This window comes from Micropterus salmoides, unplaced genomic scaffold (genome assembly GCF_014851395.1).
Source record: "Micropterus salmoides isolate LMB-PRFRI ecotype aquatic unplaced genomic scaffold, ASM1485139v1 Ms_hic_scaffold_14, whole genome shotgun sequence".
NCBI lineage: Eukaryota > Metazoa > Chordata > Actinopteri > Centrarchiformes > Centrarchidae > Micropterus > Micropterus salmoides.
Genome location: NW_024040485.1, coordinates 12,225,875 through 12,244,424, shown reverse-complemented (window position 1 = coordinate 12,244,424; position 18,550 = coordinate 12,225,875). Strand labels below are relative to the sequence as shown.

The window sequence follows — 18,550 nt, the reverse complement described above, 5'->3', positions numbered from 1 at the left end:
ATTCATAGTAAAATGAATCTATCTTTGCTAGCTTGGCAACTCTCTCTGTCACGTGACATTCGCCTAGGGGGCCGTGGCCGTCCCTCAATACCACCCTACTGCACAAGCGTGTGACTTCATGACCACTCCTGTCACATATGTGCAAAAATATTAATAAACAAAATGGAATACATGCTGGCCTCTGTACATAGTTTAATACATCTAGTGGTTTGTCTTTTTGGCGTGTATCATTGCAACAGCCTTTGAGATCTTCTTTAAATATGTGCATTTAGAAGATTTACTCTTATTGTTTATATTAATTGCTTCCCTTTTGCAGTCTCCTTTTTTGTTCCACACCATTGAGTTTGATTTAACTGTAGCTATATTTATTGCAATCTTAGGTCAAACTGTTTGTGTAATGTTATAATAATTTAACCACCCAGTAATATAACCCATATGAATGGTACTGCAATGCAGAGGGCATTCTCAATAAAATGAAATAGATTTGCCAATACTCAACAACTACAAGTGACTGTATGTGGTGGGGAAGTATTTATAGCTGCTATTTATGTTTGTAGGCACATCTTGCAGATTAGAAGCAGCCAAACAGGAGATCTGGCAAAAACAATATTACATAGTTTGTGTAACGATAAGGTTTTCTAGCTGGTCATCTTAGCTGTTGCAGTCTACAGTATAGCAGCAAACCTGCCAGCAATATTTCTACCACCGGCTGTTTTTCACCCAAGTGTGCAAATAAATTTCACCATGCCAAAGCTGGTGTGACTGCACTACAACTCTGCTGCAGACTTCCAGCACAGGAAAAACTCCTTACAAATGTATACATGAATTGCCTTATAATGGTCAATTAGGGGTCGAAGTGTTGAAGCCATTTTGCAGATTTGCCTTATTGATTCATAATTATGAAGGTTGAAGTTGAATTTAATGTATTCATTTTCTGATTGTCCTTCAATAAATAAAAAATGATAAATCATGACATTGAGAACATGAAAATGCACATAGATTTACTGACCGCTCCTAACACAAGCTATCATGTGTTTGTGCCTGAGTAATGCTGTAGTTACATCCTACTATGCATGACATCAGATCAGGTACTCATTGGCAACAAAATATGCACTCCATTTGTTTGTTGCGTTCCTCTTTGAGTACACCCCACAGGGCAGGGTTAATTGAGTTGTAAACAGTGGGTGGTTAGTAAACAGTGACCCCATGGCAGGGTTAATGAAGATGTAAATTGCTGGGATGAGGGCAGGGAGTGTTATCAGTAGTGAAAAAAGGCAACTGACCCCTCAGGTTGTTGTAGGAAGTTCTTCATGGCCTTAACCTGCTGAAAGTGGCAAGACATATCTGTCGCCAGCACCATCTCCACCACCAGAGCCCGCAGCTCTCTGGATGAAAACAAAGGAGAGACAAAAAAGGAGAGGAAAACATGAGCCATGTGCTGCATAATGAACTGTCAAACTTGTGGATAATAAAAGCCGACTTATTTCGGAAGTCGCTAAAGTAAATGAAGGCAGCCAACGCAGATTTTGAGAGCTATTTATAATATCTGCTTTGACAAGTCCCAGCTTATGCCACAAGAAATCAGATTGCAGCTGTCTCCTTTAACGTAATCTCACACATAACAGTTCCATTTTGTACAAAGTAGTTGGACATTGAAGGTAATCCAACATTTCTGGTTTTTACTCCACGTAGCACAGTTGTTAATCTTGAAAAATAAGACATAAGTTACTTTTGGACTTTGAAAAGGTCACGTGTGCATTGAGAAACTGTTGCATGACCTGTCTGGTTTCCACCTGTCATGTCTGCCTCTCTGGCTGTTCTCTATTACATGTCTGAGTTGTATTTCCCCTTGCTGTCACACCAGCTCTTTCATCTCTGTCTCTCTTTCTCTCATCGTCTCACTGACCTCCAGTCATCCTTGGAGAGGTTGTATAGGATGTTCATCTCGTCGTCGTCCTGCAGTAGGCGGTAGGCTGCGCTGACGTGGTGACTCTCCAACACTGAGCGGTCATTGTACAGGATAGCTGTGTCCGACCTGTCAAAGAGAAATAAAAAAAATGTCTCTCATCGGTCTAAATTGGAAAGAGAAATAATAGACCCCTAGATGTTGCTTCTTCTTCAATTTATCAATACAATGTATCACTTGAATGTGAATGTGATCAGTGCCAGTGCCAGTTGCTTATACGGTCTTGCACTTTGATCTGCTAAATGTAAGAATGTAATATAAGAATTCATGTTCTTTATATGGACTTTTGGACTTTTTTGGAATTTTAATTTTAACTGGAGACTCTTAAGGGACAAAATCTAACAGAAAACAACAAAAAAGGGGGAGAAAGAGCCCAAGATGGATTAACCTACTACTCTACCTAAATATATATATAAAGCAATATTCAGAATGTCAAAGATATATAGGCTCTACACAACATAAAGGTTCTAAATTTTTACTTAACATGCTTAAACCAAATGAGACAAAGCCCTCCATAACCCCCAGAGAGTTAATGAAAATTGGCCACTGATAGTAAGAAGTTTGTGAAGATCAAGATTAGATAACTATCTGGTTCAGTGAGAATAAAACTGAATTTGTTTTAAAATAAGACATGAAATAATCTAGAAAATCCCCTTTCTGAAAAGTATCATGTAGCGAAAAGTACACATCAGGACAACATTATTTATATAGAGTTTTAGAAGTTCTACCCAAAGGCATGGAGTTTGGAGTTAATTTGGAGTCCCGCCCTGCAGGCGATCTCAGTGTCAATGTACAGCCCCCTTGCTGTAAATGAATACATTGATCGGGTGACTCACTGCCATGCATTTTAGATTTTATGATCCATTACCTTGTCTGAATGTGGAAGTTGTTTGTGGTCCCCGTGTGCTCGTAGTCGTGCACAGCCGCCGCAAAGATCATGGCAAAGATCTCAAGCTCAGTCAACCAATGCTGGAGGCAAAGGAAGAGGAAAAGAAGAAGAGGAGGCGAGAGGGAAAAGATGGGATGTGAGGAAGGAGGGGGAGGTGAAGATGAGGAAGAGAAGGGGAATATCAAGATATAAAAGAGGGAAAGGTGTTATAGAGGGGAAGCCATGAGATGGAAAAGACAGAGACATCGACAGAAAAGAAGGAAAGAAAAGTAATGAAAACAAGAGGAAAGAATGGACAGAAATAAGAGAAGAGAAATGAGAAGCCAGTCAATGGAAAAGAGGGGAAAGCAGGTAATGGTTTATCACGTCATAAAGATGCAGAGGAGAAAAGTGATATAAAGGATGCAGAGAGAGGGATTTGGCACGAGGGATACATTAAAGTCAGGGATGAAAGGAAACAAATGGGAAGGAGAAGATAGAGGAAAGGTCAGCAAAGCAAAAAGGAATCTTTAGATAAGACAAGCTCTAGAGAGAATCACATTTTAAACTGTCGCTTTAACACTCCTCCTTACTCTTTCCCTTTCAGACAGTGTCTCAGTCTGGTTTGTCACTGTTACCAAATATAAATGAAAAAGTCATGCACTATTTAATTTTAATACCAGTTAACGCTGTCACAAGGTGGGAATACACATCATGTTTTACTATTGAAGTTTTTTTTAGGTCAAGTTTAAACCTTTATGGGAATGAATTGTGAGTACAGCAAAGAAATGACGTGAAACTAGCAGCAACTCTTCAAGGAACATCTTGACATTTTGGGAAATATGCTTATTGTTTTTTTTTCTGTAAATGTTCAATACTACTCTCATGTCTGCTTGGTAAATAACAGCTACAGACGGTAGCCGGTTACTTTTCTTTAGCACAAAGCTGTGTGTGGATGTCACACATACACTACATTAAGCTGGAGTGGAGCCATTCAACATCGACTATCAACTGTGTGTAGTAATTATATTATATATAGGCATTATATTTGAATTAGGTCCAAATGTCGACCCATTTTTCCAAATAATCCTCTGCTGTTGCCATCATGTATTTTTCCCATCACCGTGTGAAGTTGGCCAAGCTCCACAGCCATAGCATGCAGCTAGCTCTAGGCTTTAGCACTGTTGGTGCTGGGCTGCTGGAGTACAAAGTCACCGGAAGATGATTTAGGCACGCGGGAAGAGAAATGTGCAGCCATCCAATGACGAGATTTGGATTAGTAATCCAAATCTTCAAAAAAAAGTCAATGGAATTTCACAATTTCGTTATAGTTATCTTAGTAGTAGAGTAGATTTAAAGTAGACATTAGTCACCTCTTTTCATATCGTATTTTGTGTTTGTCGTGGAAAGAAAAGGGAGTTGACAAATGACAGACACGAGTGTGGTATTGTTCCTCTCATCCAACGCTCAGCAAGAAAGTGAATATGCATATTTCCCATAAAATATTCAGTTAAAATAAAATTGTGTTTCATCATATGAGCGACACCCACATAACCCCCTGAATCCATAGATAAAGACGTCTATCACCAAAAGAACGTGAATAAAATGGACTGTTCCTGAGTGTGTGTGCATGTATGTGTTTTTATTTATGGCTGTTAGTGTTTAATCTGTGAGTGTATGCAGTATGCACACCTGTGAGTGGGCATTTCCTCTGAGATGTGCATGCATCTCAGTGCCCTTGTGTAAAAAGAGACAGGATTTAGATCAGGAGGGCCAGTTGATATTGGTGACTAATAAACAGTGGGGGTGGGAAAGTCACAAGGGGGCATTACTTAGGGGTGTGGGTGGGGGGCAAGATGGCCGAGTCATCCCTCACTATATTTCCTCATGGGGCCGGCTTTATGAACGACCAGTTGATTGTTTATTTAATGGAGTCTTGAGGGCCTGCAAAATGATAGATTCTCCTGCTCTCCCAGGAGCCCATGTTTCTAGAAGTAATGTGGTTTACTCCACAAGGCACTGCCCAAAGAAACACACCATGTCGACAGCTGTCGTAGCCACCTTATTAAGGTGATTAAATAAAAACACTGGAAGCGGGGGCAGCCGGCTGGTTTGCTGGTTGGGGACTTTGAACTCTGCTTTAGTGAGGCTAGTGCTTTTTCTTGGAATGAATGCGGCATCAGAAATGTCTTAAAGTCACACCAGTGGGAAGGAGTGAAATATAGGTCACCAGATGGAAAAAGAACAAAATCAAAATGAAATATGAAGAGTACAAATGAACAACATTTTGGCAAGAAGAGCGAGAACATTTGACCTTAAATGTTGAGACAATAAAGATTAATAAGTGCCACATTTTGACAGATATTATTAGAATAGTGGGTTGATGTTCTCAAACCTGCCCTGAGTAAGATTTGGATTAAATGGCGACTGGCTCATGGATTCACCAAGAAAAAAAAAAAAAATCCATATTTAGCAGCTGCAAGGCAGGCCAAGCTGCAATTAGGCGGGCATACAGCAGCTGACAGAGATGTTCTGAATACCATGTGGATAAAATGATCTTGTTTTCATAGACTAAGCTGTACTTCTACACCTACACAGTATGTTCAACTGGTTTCTGTAGATTTTTTCAACAGATAGGTGTACAGTCAATCCTACTCACCACCATGCCAGTCTTAAGTAGCAAGTAGTGGACAGTCTGTGTGACATCAGCAGCATGCATCAGGTTGTGGTAGGGGTTTTTATGTTTGCTGTATCCGACTTCTAGGGCCTCCACGAATGACACCACCGCAGAGATTGGGATCTGACGGCAGACAAAACAGCAAATGACTGCGAGGTGAAAAACACTGCAGACAGTGAGAAACATCTTAAAGCTATTTGGTGATTTGAATGATGAGCGCATACAATTTCAATGCGTGCACAGTCCCCTCAGCATTTGAAATTGATGTCATAAAAACATGGATCGTGAATCATTTAGTCTATTGCAGACTACGATTACATATTCATGTCGGCTTCATTGCCCGTGTCATTTACTCTCAGATGCTGTCACTTAAATTGGAGTGTCCTCCACTAGAAGACGCTGTGGAAAATGAGCTCCACCAGTATCAGATGAGATGTCCAACCCCCATCATTATGTGGTCATTGTTGAAATACAACAACACAATATAACACTTAAGAGACAAGATAAGTGAGTGCGCTCACTTCCATCAAATCAGGCATGACGAAGGGGAATTGTGAAGGTTGTTATGATCGCTACTGAATATTTTTAGTTTCTCCTTTCTTTAATGACACAAACAGAAGGCATAACAGTGACCAGTGGAGCGTTATATACATGTGGCTTTACCTTGAAACGGCTGATAAGGTCGTATCTTGTGAGTAACTCGTAGAATATGAACTTGAGTGCGTGCTCCCCGCTGGCCTCATTTAAGGCGAACACGTCAAACGACCACTTGTCAACATTCTGTGTAGGGAAGAAAAAGTTTAAATAATTGTGTGGTTCTCCTCAAAAAATGTATTTATTGTGTTCAGAAAATACAAAATCTGTTAAGATAGATGGTTCAGCAATGTCTTAGGAATACATCCAGGTATGTAAGTAAGACTTTGGCACGTGTGTATCTGTGTGTGTACAAAATTGTTTTTTCATATCTGTGTGCATCTGCATGGAAGTGTGTGCACATGTTAATACCTTAAGCACAGATATGACAGAAGGGGGGTAGCTGAGTCCCACCATATTGGAGGTGCGTCGGTACATCCTGTTTGGATGAGATAAAGACATCAAATGAAGCCCACCGCATGGGTGTAAACACCAGAGGTTACCACACCAGCCCCAAACCTCAGCCTGGGAGGATCCCCACCAAGACTCACTATAAACCTACACATTAACACAACTCAGTATGAAACTGTGCTGAAAAGGTTAAGTTGTGAAAGGGAACAGCATCTTTTTTTCCACATGCAAAAGGTTTAAGGCTTTGTCAAATATGTGGGACAGAATATAGATTAATTTAATTAATCTATATTCATAATTCATAATCAAAATGTAAAACAAGGTTTGTAATTCTCCATGAGATTAGTGGAGGAACTAGAGTCAGCTGGAAGGCAGCAAAGTTGGTATATGTTGCCCAACATCTCAAAAACACAGTGGTAGTACAACAAAATAGTTGCTTTACAACAGCTTCCATAAATGCAACTAAATATCAAGTTTCAAGGACATTGTTTCAAATTTAAAATGGACAGTGTATGCTTCAACGCTGTATTGTACCCCCCCTGCTTCACCTTTGAATTTCCATCCTCCCTTTCCCAATCTTTCTTCACTGTAAATATCTGACAACAGACTGTCTGTAAAAACAGATTAAGAAAGATTATAGCTTACATGTTTGAGGCTTACTGATTTGAACAAATGCATGTTGCATGTTAGTGTGTGATAAAGCACAGCCTTGGAGAGGGAACTGTTTGCACCTCTGAATGATTGTGTTTAGCCAGGCTTGCCAAGGCTGAGCTGATGTATGGTCGACTCAGGTGAGCGAGTCACTGTGCAGAGGATGCACACATTTTTCCAGCAGATTGAAAATTTAAAGGACCATACCAGCAATTCATTATTTTCTCTATTAATTGGTTGGTCTATAAAACATTTGAAAACTAGTGAAAAATATCTGTCACAATATCCTACATCACAATGTGATGAATTTAAACGTCTTATTTTGTTCAACCAATAGTCCAGAACTTTAGTAAAACAATTCTCTCATTAGAGAACAAAGAAACATTAAATATTTGGCTTTTTTACTTAAAAATGACTAAACTATTTATCACACATCTAAATAACACCTGATTACTCTCACAGCTCACTGTGCTGGATTACCTCTCTATATACCATTTTCATTTCGTTTCCATTACACATTCATTACACAATGCCAAACTAAGGATGTTGATAGCAGTGCCTTGAGTAATTCAGGGCTACACTACGTGGTAAAGATAAAACTTCAGTAGAGGAAAGATAAAGATGGTAATCAATATGGATTTAACATCAGTGACAACTTGCTGGTATGTGAATGTGGCTATGTGCATAACACATATACCTCTCAACAAATATACCAGCCTGGACGGCGTGGACGATGCTGCGAAAGCGAGGTTTCTCTTCATTGCGTCGCAGCATAAGGCCCATCTGGCGGGTGAAGGTGGATGCCAGCCAGTCCCGCACCTCTGAGGGCACTGACTCTGACTGGATGTCACTGAGCTCATCCTCTGTGTCTACCAAACGCCTGAGAGAAGGGAGGGATGTACGTTAAATGACAGACATACACTAAAAGGGAAAATAGACAGATGCAGAGGCTTACCAAAATATTTTTATTATTTATCGTAGCTCTACTTTCAAAGGGGATCAAACTGAAATCCTAGTGCTGTCCATCAAATAATATCACCTCTTATGTAACATCAAAAACATCCCAGGCCTCTTGAAACACCGTGATGGACTTATTTGAATCCAATTGTATGATATAATTCCCCACAGCTACCATGTTGTGTTGACATATACAGGGGATCAAGAGAAAAGTCTGTTGGTTTCCACCCTCTGAACTCAATGCATGTTCTTAGGGCAAAGAGAAAGCATTCAGATCACACTGATAATCACAGTGCTACTTGTATTCTGCACTGGACAGTTCATCATCCTCCATCCTAGAGTGGTCATGCTGGCCCTAATCTGGTGGGATCTAGATGATGAGAGGCTTACATAATTCCATAAGCCAGGTCATATCTCGGATCTTGGCCCCGCATTCAACTGTTGACATACATCGACCTAGTATATTCCCTAACCTTAACCATGCTGACTTTACATACCATTATTTGCCACATAAACATCATATTTAGTAGTGGAAGCAGTATTTAAGCACATTTACATTTATTCATTTAGCTGACGCTTTTATCCAAAGCGACTTACAATTGCTATTAATGTCAGAGGTCGCACACCTCTGGAGCAACTAGGGTTTAATTTTCTTGCTCAGGCAATTGGAGGACTTGTCACAGTGGGGAATTGAACACGGGTCTCTCACACCTAAGGCAAGCTTCTTATCCACTGCCCCATCACCACCCTGGAAGGTAATTTGATTAAGTAAAAGCAATAACACACTGTAAATAATATAGTCTTGCATTTAAATGTTACTACAGTAAAAGCAAAGAAGTAGGTCAGTGTTACATTATTATATTAATGACGCTTTAACATTGGAGCAGTATTTAAATGTCATAGTTGTTTAAGGAGTTAATTTTATTTGCTTCATATACTGTGTGGTAGTTTAATCTGCATCATATTTTATAAACTGATTATATGTTTTGTTTGTGTGAAAAGTACAATATTTTAAAAAGTAAAATACATTGAAAAAAATAGTTTCTTAACTGCTTTTGGAAAAGTAGGAACTATGTGATTCCCTCTGCTTCTTGCCCCTTTCTTTCCTCCTCCTTTTCACTCTTCTCTATATTTTTTAAATTATTTTGTAAGTTTAAGTGTAAGTAAGCACAGTACTAAAATTTAATACATTTACCTAAGTACTTCAGAATTGGGGAAAGGTTAGCACCTTCTATACAAGTTTTAAATTTAGTTTATTGTCATATTGGTGTGAGCCTCTGTAACAAAGCAAAGAGATGAAATGGTTAAAATTAAATAACAATTACAGCACAGGTCAACTGCCATTCTAATGAATTCTATTTTCCAAAGTCTGGCCTTTGTCAGTGTTGTGCTGTTGTTCTCAATAAATTAACCAGGTCAATATATTTTCCACTGTAGAAAGCTACTGTTTCTTACCTTGTCTCCTCAATGTAAACGGATTCCAGCACCGATGCGGCATACTCAAGGTTTTTCTTGAGGTCAGTGAGGGAAGCCTCTCCTCTCTCCAGTTGTTTCACCAGACATCTTAATCTAAAACAGAGATTCAACAGTCATTTAACAAATAGGATTACTCCCCTGCCATCTTGGCATGATGAATTGATTGCAAATGATATTGGATCAATCAGGCATTAGTTCCTGCTGCACAATAGGCAACATTGTTTTTCTGTGAAAATAGACTTGGTCTGAATCACAAAGTGGGACAGCAGTAGACAGCAAAATAACATTTGATCAATAAGCTGAATTTAATTGTAGTCTTGGATTTCCACTACACACATCCACAGAAAAGTACAAACCGGCCTTTTCAACTTTCAATATATTTAATAAACACTGCTTTAAAAAACAAATCACTACTGACCAAAACATAGGGTCAGAGCTGGACATATTGTCTCCTCCCAACATATCTGTTGTCATGTTGTGTATTGATTAGCATAAGTAAAATATTATCCAGTTGGCTTTTCTCATAAGAGACATTGTGACTTGTCAAACACAGGGGTAATTAATAACATTTATAATGGCTGCATTTTTATCTACATGTGTCAGCTGCAGGGCTCTGGTATTGTGCATGCTGGCTCACTACTAGAACATTTAATTGGAATGACGCCATCGTTAACATTATTAGTTCCACCTGTGCTTTCCTTGCTATGACAAACCGAAGTGTCTGCTGTGTGAAAGGTCTAACTCATTCTAAAAATTGCAGATCTTTGATGTCTGCTGCCTCCGATTAGACTCATTTGCATGTATTGGCTATTTAAAATTAAAACAGCTTAAATATTGCAGTTGTAGTTGCTGCTGCTACGTGGCTTCAGACACAACCCCATTTTATTAGGTTTCAGGCATAACTGGGTCTGTGTCACCTGTTTTGGCCTTGAATGGATTCTATTTTTGTAATCTTGAGCTCTCCAACAGTAATATGCAAAGACATAAAATTGCTTTATAAAGTTATAGTAGCTTTCATGGTGGCAGGCATTTGTAAGCAATTGCTGGTTTTATGTGTGGCATTATCAAATAAATCCCCTTTACTGGTAATTACTACATATACCAGTTGAGTTTTTTAGTGGTGTATGTACAGTTGGGTAATTTTACATTGCAGTATAATAAGGAACTCTCCTAACATGTAAAATTGGTCATGTTGTGTAGGTTTAACTGAAAAATTATTCAGTCTTATGATATTGAATTGATACAACATCGCAAACCAGCTGGTAACAACTGAAACGATCAAATCATCTTCTCCGTGTTATATTTTTCAATACTAAATCACTTATGGCTGTAAAGCAATGTGTGTACAGTGTTAATCCAAATATTCCCAAGCCCTTGCAAAAGCCCACCAAAAACAGCATTAAAGAGAAAACCAACTTAACATCAATTTCTGCACACTGCAACCTCTTGCAGTATACCGCCTGCTGCTGTGCTGGAGGTCACACACTCCCTTTCACAGTGAATGCCTACAGAGGCTATGCTTGTTGTTGAATTATTAAGCACAAAGGTGGTGAGGGTAGGAGGTTTCAGGTGCTCTCATTGATCACATTCCCTGAAAGCAGCTGCAGTTTTTAGCACAAGCTCCAAAGATGATTGGGTAAAAATGTCTCAATATAAATATTCATGAATGTAGTTTGTCCCATTCATTTATGTTTTTTAGTTGGGGGTTGGGGCCTGAATGTATTCTGTGTACAGCAGTGAAACTCCACACGCTACTATATCACATAATTTTCTACACTCTATAACTTATCTTTTGAATGCTGAAAGAATCCCTCAAAAATAAACGGATAGTATGTAATCCAATCTGTTTCATTGGGCTGCAAGGCCTCAATTTGTACCACTGACATTCTTTCTGCTGTGCAAAAATATCAGATGGATATGCTGAAAATAATCTGGATCCACCTCTGCAAAAGAGCCACACAGTCGTTATTTTCATATTCATGCGAAAATGTCTGTTAGATGTGAAGAAAGGCCAATCCTCATGGAAAAGAGTTTTTGACTTCTATCACTCGCCCGTCTCACAGAACAGATACGCTTCCATTTTATCAAATATATCAACCCACACTGACTCCCAGAAACATGAGCCTTCCCTGGAACCCCTGCTTTGAGTATTTTTTCTCTGCCGCACTTACTGAAGTGTAATCTCCACAGACAGCTGTCTAAACCACACAAATCTCATATGTTTTGAACTTACTAATGGTATCTGTAATGGCTGATCAAGGCTCCCAGTGTCACTATGAGCTTTCTGGTTTTACTATAGGCACTAGTGAAGGGCAATGAAAATCAATAAATCAACAAATGTGTCAGTAGCAATTACGCGCTATATATCTTGCTTCTACTGGAACTAGATTCCCAAGTAAAAGTCTAAAGCCATGCTAGTGGCTCTGTGAGGTTGTACTACGTTGTAGAGCACAGTGTTGCTTTGAGCTAAATGCTAACATCAGCAATGCTACCCTGCTCAGAATAATATTGCTAGCATGTTGATGTTTTCAATGGAGCTGTAGATGGTGGCCCAGCACCAGGGGGCGATGGAGAGGGGTTATGGATGAACTGTACTCCATTAGGACAGAAAGGGTCAAGTCATGTTGATGTGTAGCAGCTATAATGTTTACTATCTTAGTTTACCACTAAACACAAAGTACAGCTGAGGCTGATGCGAAAGTAATAAACCAGTAGTAGTGGACCAGAAAATATGACCTGATGATGGCATGATGATGGTCCTTGTGCACATGCAGAAGATAATGGCGACCAACAGAAAAACAGCTCCATAGCGCTACTGGATGTATGAAGCTCCACAGGGAACCTTTAACTATGACAACAGTTGCTTCACTTGCTGATATCTTATACTTAAGCTAATGACGGCTATTTTAGGAATCATAAGGAAGTGAATGGATGAAGGGTAAGCTGCAACTCTAGAATCACTGCACATGTGATCTGCTTGGCACTAATGATTGTTATTAAGAACAGCTGTGTGCCTGATAATTCACAACAATAGAAAAAAAGCCTACCTCCTTCAACAAAGCTCTGTGTCAGACTATAATTTACTATACAATGTTGAAATATGTTCTGTTGGTCATTTGTTTTGACTTTACATCTTGAATAGCAATGGTGCTGGCACGTTGTGCTTGTTTGGAAAGCCCATCTTAAATGACCTTAGCACGTGTTAGTGAAAGAATTGATTGTCTCTAGTGAGTGGTTCTGTAAAAAATCTTTGTCACAGGCTCATTGCTTTTGTTTGTCTAACAATAGACAAAACTCAAAGCCCAATCAATTCTTGTACAATCAAAAGAAACCTCCTCCAGAAACCTCCTAACCAGGAGGCCTTTATAAGAATAAATACGTTTTCAAAGTGTTGAGATGAAAGAAAAAATTATTTAGAAAAACAAAGACTTTGTTCTTCTTTTCCTACATCCCTTAGCACACTGCAGTTTGCATGACAAATGTGAAAATACAACCATTCAAAAAAGAAGCCACTTGGGCTTCTTTTAACAACTATAAATAAAGACGTGATGATGAGTCAAGTGCCACAAAGTACAATAAATCAATGTATCTGCCAACCAAAACAAAATAGTCTCATTTCACCTGCTGTCATTACCAAGTGGGCCAACACGCTGGGTTAATAGCACAGGTCAGGCCCAAAGTAACTCCTGGGCACAGAGCCAACTGGGAAGTTGGAGCAGCCTTGTAATTTTCTATGGCTGGAAACTTTGTGGTGAGGCAGACAGCGAATATTCTCAGTTCCATTCACTCTCGATCCTTGGCAAAATAGCTTGGCCAAACATGTTGAATCACATTGATTAAAGTTGTTACTTACAAAACAAATATCCAAAAGATTAGTAAATAATAAAAAGCACAGACAGAGGATTAGGACATACTGTATATATACAGTACAGCATACAGGTTATAAATTAATAAATGTTTTATTATTGATTAATCTGTTGATTATTTTAACAGTTAATTGTTTAGCCTATAGAATGTCCAAAAATTCTTCAAATGTCTTGCCTTGTCCAACAAAAAGTCAAAAAATATAAAAGATATTCAATGTACAATGATATAAACAGAGAGAAGCAGTAAATTCTTACATTGGACAAGCTGGAACTGGCAAAGTTCTTGGCAAAGGTAAATTACTTAAACAATTTATCAGTTAAGGAAAAGTAATGTAGCAGTGATACTGTAGAGTAGCAAAAAGATTTAAATGTAAATACTGGCACTGGTGAGTGCAAAAAGAGAGGATATTAATATAAGTTTATAAAGAGAGTATTGCCTTGAAATAGATTTGCCAAACTACTAGCCTGAGAATATTGCCAATACATATAAATGAGATACAGTTGACAGTAGTGATAAATATGGTGAAGGCACTGAACTGAGTTGCAACTGTATGTGACTTCCAACATAAATACAGCACATAAGTTACAAACCAGGCTTAAAATGGAGCAAAAATATTGAACATACAGAAGCAGAGCAGAAAAGTGGTTTGCAGACACTTTGACTTTTTCTACAAAAAAAGGGTCACTATTGGAATCCTTTCTAACAAACAAAAACAAACAAAAATTCATGCTGATCACAGTTGCTGCCCCCCCTAACCCCCCCCAAAAAAAGATTACAATACACATTTTGTTTGATACAATAATAGCTGGGCCCTCTCCCTTAATCTACAACTAACCCTTTAATTTGTAAGAATAAAGAGTCTAAAGATAGAGGGTGTCATATATTGTGTACAGATTTCAAAGTCCTCTGAGATAAACTTGTGATTTTGGACTATAAACTTGTTGTAGCTGCACCAGATTACAAGCAACTCCTGTCTTTCTGTCTGAACAACCCTGTGTCATCAGCAAACCTAGGTAGTTTGACAGAGAGCTTATTGGAGTTGCAGAGGAGACAGCTCATAGACTACCCCACATTCAAAACAATCCTGGCACGTGTACTTGAGCTGTCGTGATGTGAGAAATACAGGTATAGTGACAAATTCAATATGTCCTTATTGACTTTTTCATATGTGAATGGATTAGGACGATATTCTTAAAGGTGTTTTAACTGCAGAGGTCAGAGTAACAGGACTTTTTAGGTAGTGAACTTACAACAGGATGAGAACCAAAAAGCAAATTGCTTGTGATTGGAAATATACACAGAATATGCACATTTGTTTGCTTTTTATTCCTTGTCAAATATCAGAGTTCAGGACTTTTTCAACTCTGCACTTTTGAACAGAATTGCAAATGGATCATCAATCAACATCCCCTGAACAACCCCTAAGTAAATCATTTTTTTGTATTTTTTCCCCCACTAAAATGACAAACTCCAATGGCCGCCAGGTTGAGCAGGCCAGTGACAGAGCGAGGTAAAAACATGAGCCTCCAGCTGTCTGCCTCTATATCTGAAGATGACAGATTTATTTGTTTTCCCTTATAGGGGTGAGCAGAGAGCACGGAGAGGAGATTAAAGATGGAATTCAGGTTGAGAGCATTTTCCTCCTCTATTCCTGTTGCCTCCAGTTCTTTGGCCTCGACTGACCTGCTCAGAGAGAAGAATGCGAAAGAAAATGAGACTACTGGAGTGTCAAACTAGAGCTGCCCTGCAGTGTACAGTGGGGCTTCACAATGCTCAACCTCTCGACAGCTGTTGTGGCAGTCATAAAATTAACGTGGGGAAAAAAAAGGAAATTAAACAACAGAGGGTAACGTAACAAGTTTTCTCCAACAGTTGCTTTGTCACTCAAGTAAAGAACTGGATACCCACTGGGAAAAAGAAATGTGTATCCCTTTGTGACCTAACTCATAATAAAAACAGGCCCATTTCTGTTTTGAGATGCTGCAGCTAGACTCAGAGCCTATTTTCCACACAGCAGAAAACAGGCGATAAATGGGGCTGATTGAGCAGAGGGGAATGAGAGCAGGATGCAAAATTTGGTTGTTGCCAATGACATTGCAGCCTAGACGGTGTGTAGTCAATGGCCCGGGGTCAATGTAATCATCCAGGGAGATTAGCTTGCTTTCAGGGAACACACAGGTTTTGGGGCTGATAAGCGGTACAAGGCCTGTAAAAACACGATGACTTCATTAAGCCATGGTACCACATATTCTGCAGGCTCAGCCATGATTTGCAACTGCAGCAGAGCAGCTCGTCAATAAAATGCAACATTTTGGCAAGACAGATGGGGAGAAGCTTGAATCTGAGGCATGGTTTAATCTGGAGTTAGCTTCTGACAAACATAAAACTGCTCAGTGATAGACCTTTTTCTATTGATTGTGGTGAATTTTTAATTGTACTCTACTTAATTAACCAAATGGTTTTCCTCACGAAATAGTTTTTTGAAGTGTACTATGATGTATTTGAATGATCACAGAGTGAAATGTTTAAGTAATCGTAACATCTTAGATTTATGTTTACTTTATTCTTCCTTATTATTACTTTTAAAGCATTTTTTTTTTTTTGCAATGCCTGCTTCACAGTAAACAGAATGTAAAAAAATTGGGACCCAAGTCACAATTGCAATTATTTTGATCATTGATGAATTGTTAATTATTAGTTAATTGTTATTATTAGTTATTGTGAGAATAAACTGAATAACTTTGGAGGGTTTCACTGCTGATCAAGAAAAACAACATTTTAGGACATCAACTTGGCGTCTACTGTATTAGGATGGTGTATTTTTTTCAGTTTTTCTGATGTTTTATAGACCAAATGATTGATGATGATAATAATAATAATGAAAAGGCATTTGAATGTTAAATAAATATATATATATATATTAAGTGAAAAAGCAACTGGACTTCTTGTTGTCTGTCTAGGCTTCTTGACATTCTTTCAAGAGTTTTAAGAATCTTAATAAACACAACATACAACAGTTTATTTGTTTAGCATTATTTGTAATGAGACAAGCTTTTAGTCTTACACAGTCAATGCTTTATTCCTGTGTGTCTTCTTGGTTCGTTTTTTTGTCAAGATAGCTTGCTATTCAACAGTCAACACTGAAATCTCAAATTTGAGACCCCCCATGACCACATTAATGTGCCATAGGTCAGCAGGAGAGTTGAATTGAATTAAATGTCATCATATTGTTCTAAAATTTGAATTAGAAGTTTTAGCAGTAGCAGATCAATACAAAAAAACCCATACAAAACAGTCTAGTCTAGTTTTACAGAAAAGCTAGCGCTGATGATAATACAGCAATGTGTTCCCTCTAGGCTTTTGATGAAAAAATATTCTAATTTGGAAAGAAAACTATTGAAAATTGTCTTTGGATTCAGAAGCATATCTGATACAGACAATAGAAGTCAGTGTCTTCTGTTAAAACACCCTTAAAGTCCTCCCTCCTCTCTTGATTCTGTGTTGCTGTGGAATGTGAGCTAAATGCCTAAATTGTATGTAAATACAAATGCTAATGTAACACCCACACTGAACGTTGGTGGCCATTCAATTTTGGGTGGGAACAACTACAGCATGCTCAGGCTGAATGTTTCTGCTGCTGCTGATGGCTCTAATTAAAATTACAAATGCTGTTGCAGTGCAAGCGAGATGCACTCTCTGAACAATATTGGTAACTCCTTAAAAAAGTTCTGATATCTGTTCTAAACAAAGCCTTTCCCGTGGGAGGTTGCAAATGACAGATGTGACAAGAATGGCGGGGGACAGAAGAAACCTTAAAAAAGATCAGTGGTTAGCTGAATGCAACCCACTCATGTCAAAGTCTGCCAATCAAATCCACAAGATGAAGTAGATAAAAAACCTTCAATAACGCTATGAGCACAAAATAAAAAAGAGAAAGAGCCAATCCTCTGGATCAAAACAGAAAGACTTCATGTCTTCAAAATAATTTTGATGCAAAACAAGATTTTAGATATTTAGTGATTAGACCCTTGTGTGTCTAATAGATATAGGATAGATATAATCAAATATTTACAAAAATGTGTATATATATATATATATATATATATATATATATATATATATATATTTGTACACACAAAAGTGAGTACACCCCTCACATTTTTGTAAATATTTGATTATATCTATCTTTTTGCTGTAATTTTGTAATCACTCTAAATGTGCACTAAAAATTACATGGTCAATTCGGACCCAGTTTGTTTATTTTGTTTATTTTTCTTGTTTTTATAATAATAATAATAATAATAATCTTTATTTGTAGAGCTCTTTTGAAAAACAAGTTACAAAATGCTTTAACAAGTGTAAAGACAATAATACCCAAAAGACAATAATACAAAAACAATACAAGATAAAAGCAAGAAAACATTGAAATGACTAAAATACATGTTTAAGATAAATATAAAATAAGTAAAATAGAATAAAATAAAGTCAAATAAGATCGGGAAAGGCTCTCCTATAAAAGTATGTTTTAAGAAGGGACTTAAAAGAGTTCACTGACTCAGCCGACCTGATTTCCTCGGGCAGGCTGTTCCAGAGCCTCGGGGCCCTGACAGCAAACGCTCTGTCCGAGGATCTCAAGGTACGTGCTGGTGCGTATGGGACTAAAAGGTCAGAAATATAACAAGGCGAGAGGCCATGAAGAGCTTTAAAAGTGATCAGTACAATTTTAAAGTCAATTCTAAAACATACTGGGAGCCAGTGTAATGAAGCTAAAATAGGGGTAATGTGGTCATATTTCTTTGTTCTGGTTACAAGCCTGGCAGCTGAGTTCTGGACAGTCTGGAGTCGATCAGTAGATGTTTGGGTTAAACAAGTGAAAAGGCTGTTGCAATAATCCAGGCGTGATGAGATGAAGGTGTGTAAAATGGTCTTGGTGTCCTTAAAAGTTAACATAGATCGAATTTTTGCTATATTTCTAAGTTGATAAAAACATTATTGAACAAGCTTTGTGGTGTGCTGCTTTTTAAATGTCACTTCTATAGGCTCA

The 18,550-nt window shown here is 38.2% G+C and overlaps 1 protein-coding gene and 1 long non-coding RNA gene across 8 annotated transcripts in view; one reads left to right on the top strand and one right to left on the bottom strand.

The window, feature by feature from the left end:
- Positions 1-18,550, bottom strand: part of pde1cb (phosphodiesterase 1C, calmodulin-dependent b) — a 120,003-nt gene that overhangs the window by 13,664 nt on the left and 87,789 nt on the right. For all 7 annotated transcript variants that reach the window (XM_038717700.1, XM_038717699.1, XM_038717701.1 and 4 more), the window contains 8 exons: positions 9,619-9,732; positions 7,904-8,086; positions 6,517-6,583; positions 6,175-6,291; positions 5,494-5,634; positions 2,835-2,935; positions 1,907-2,035; positions 1,284-1,385 (listed from right to left, as the gene is read on the bottom strand). In XM_038717700.1, the coding sequence (XP_038573628.1) occupies positions 1,284-1,385; positions 1,907-2,035; positions 2,835-2,935; positions 5,494-5,634; positions 6,175-6,291; positions 6,517-6,583; positions 7,904-8,086; positions 9,619-9,732 (954 nt within the window). The remainder of the gene's footprint in view (positions 1-1,283; positions 1,386-1,906; positions 2,036-2,834; positions 2,936-5,493; positions 5,635-6,174; positions 6,292-6,516; positions 6,584-7,903; positions 8,087-9,618; positions 9,733-18,550) is intronic.
- LOC119901928 lies at positions 9,741-16,522 on the top strand. The gene is made up of 2 exons (XR_005444264.1): positions 9,741-14,631; positions 15,088-16,522. It is a non-coding gene; the product is annotated as an uncharacterized LOC119901928 (long non-coding RNA).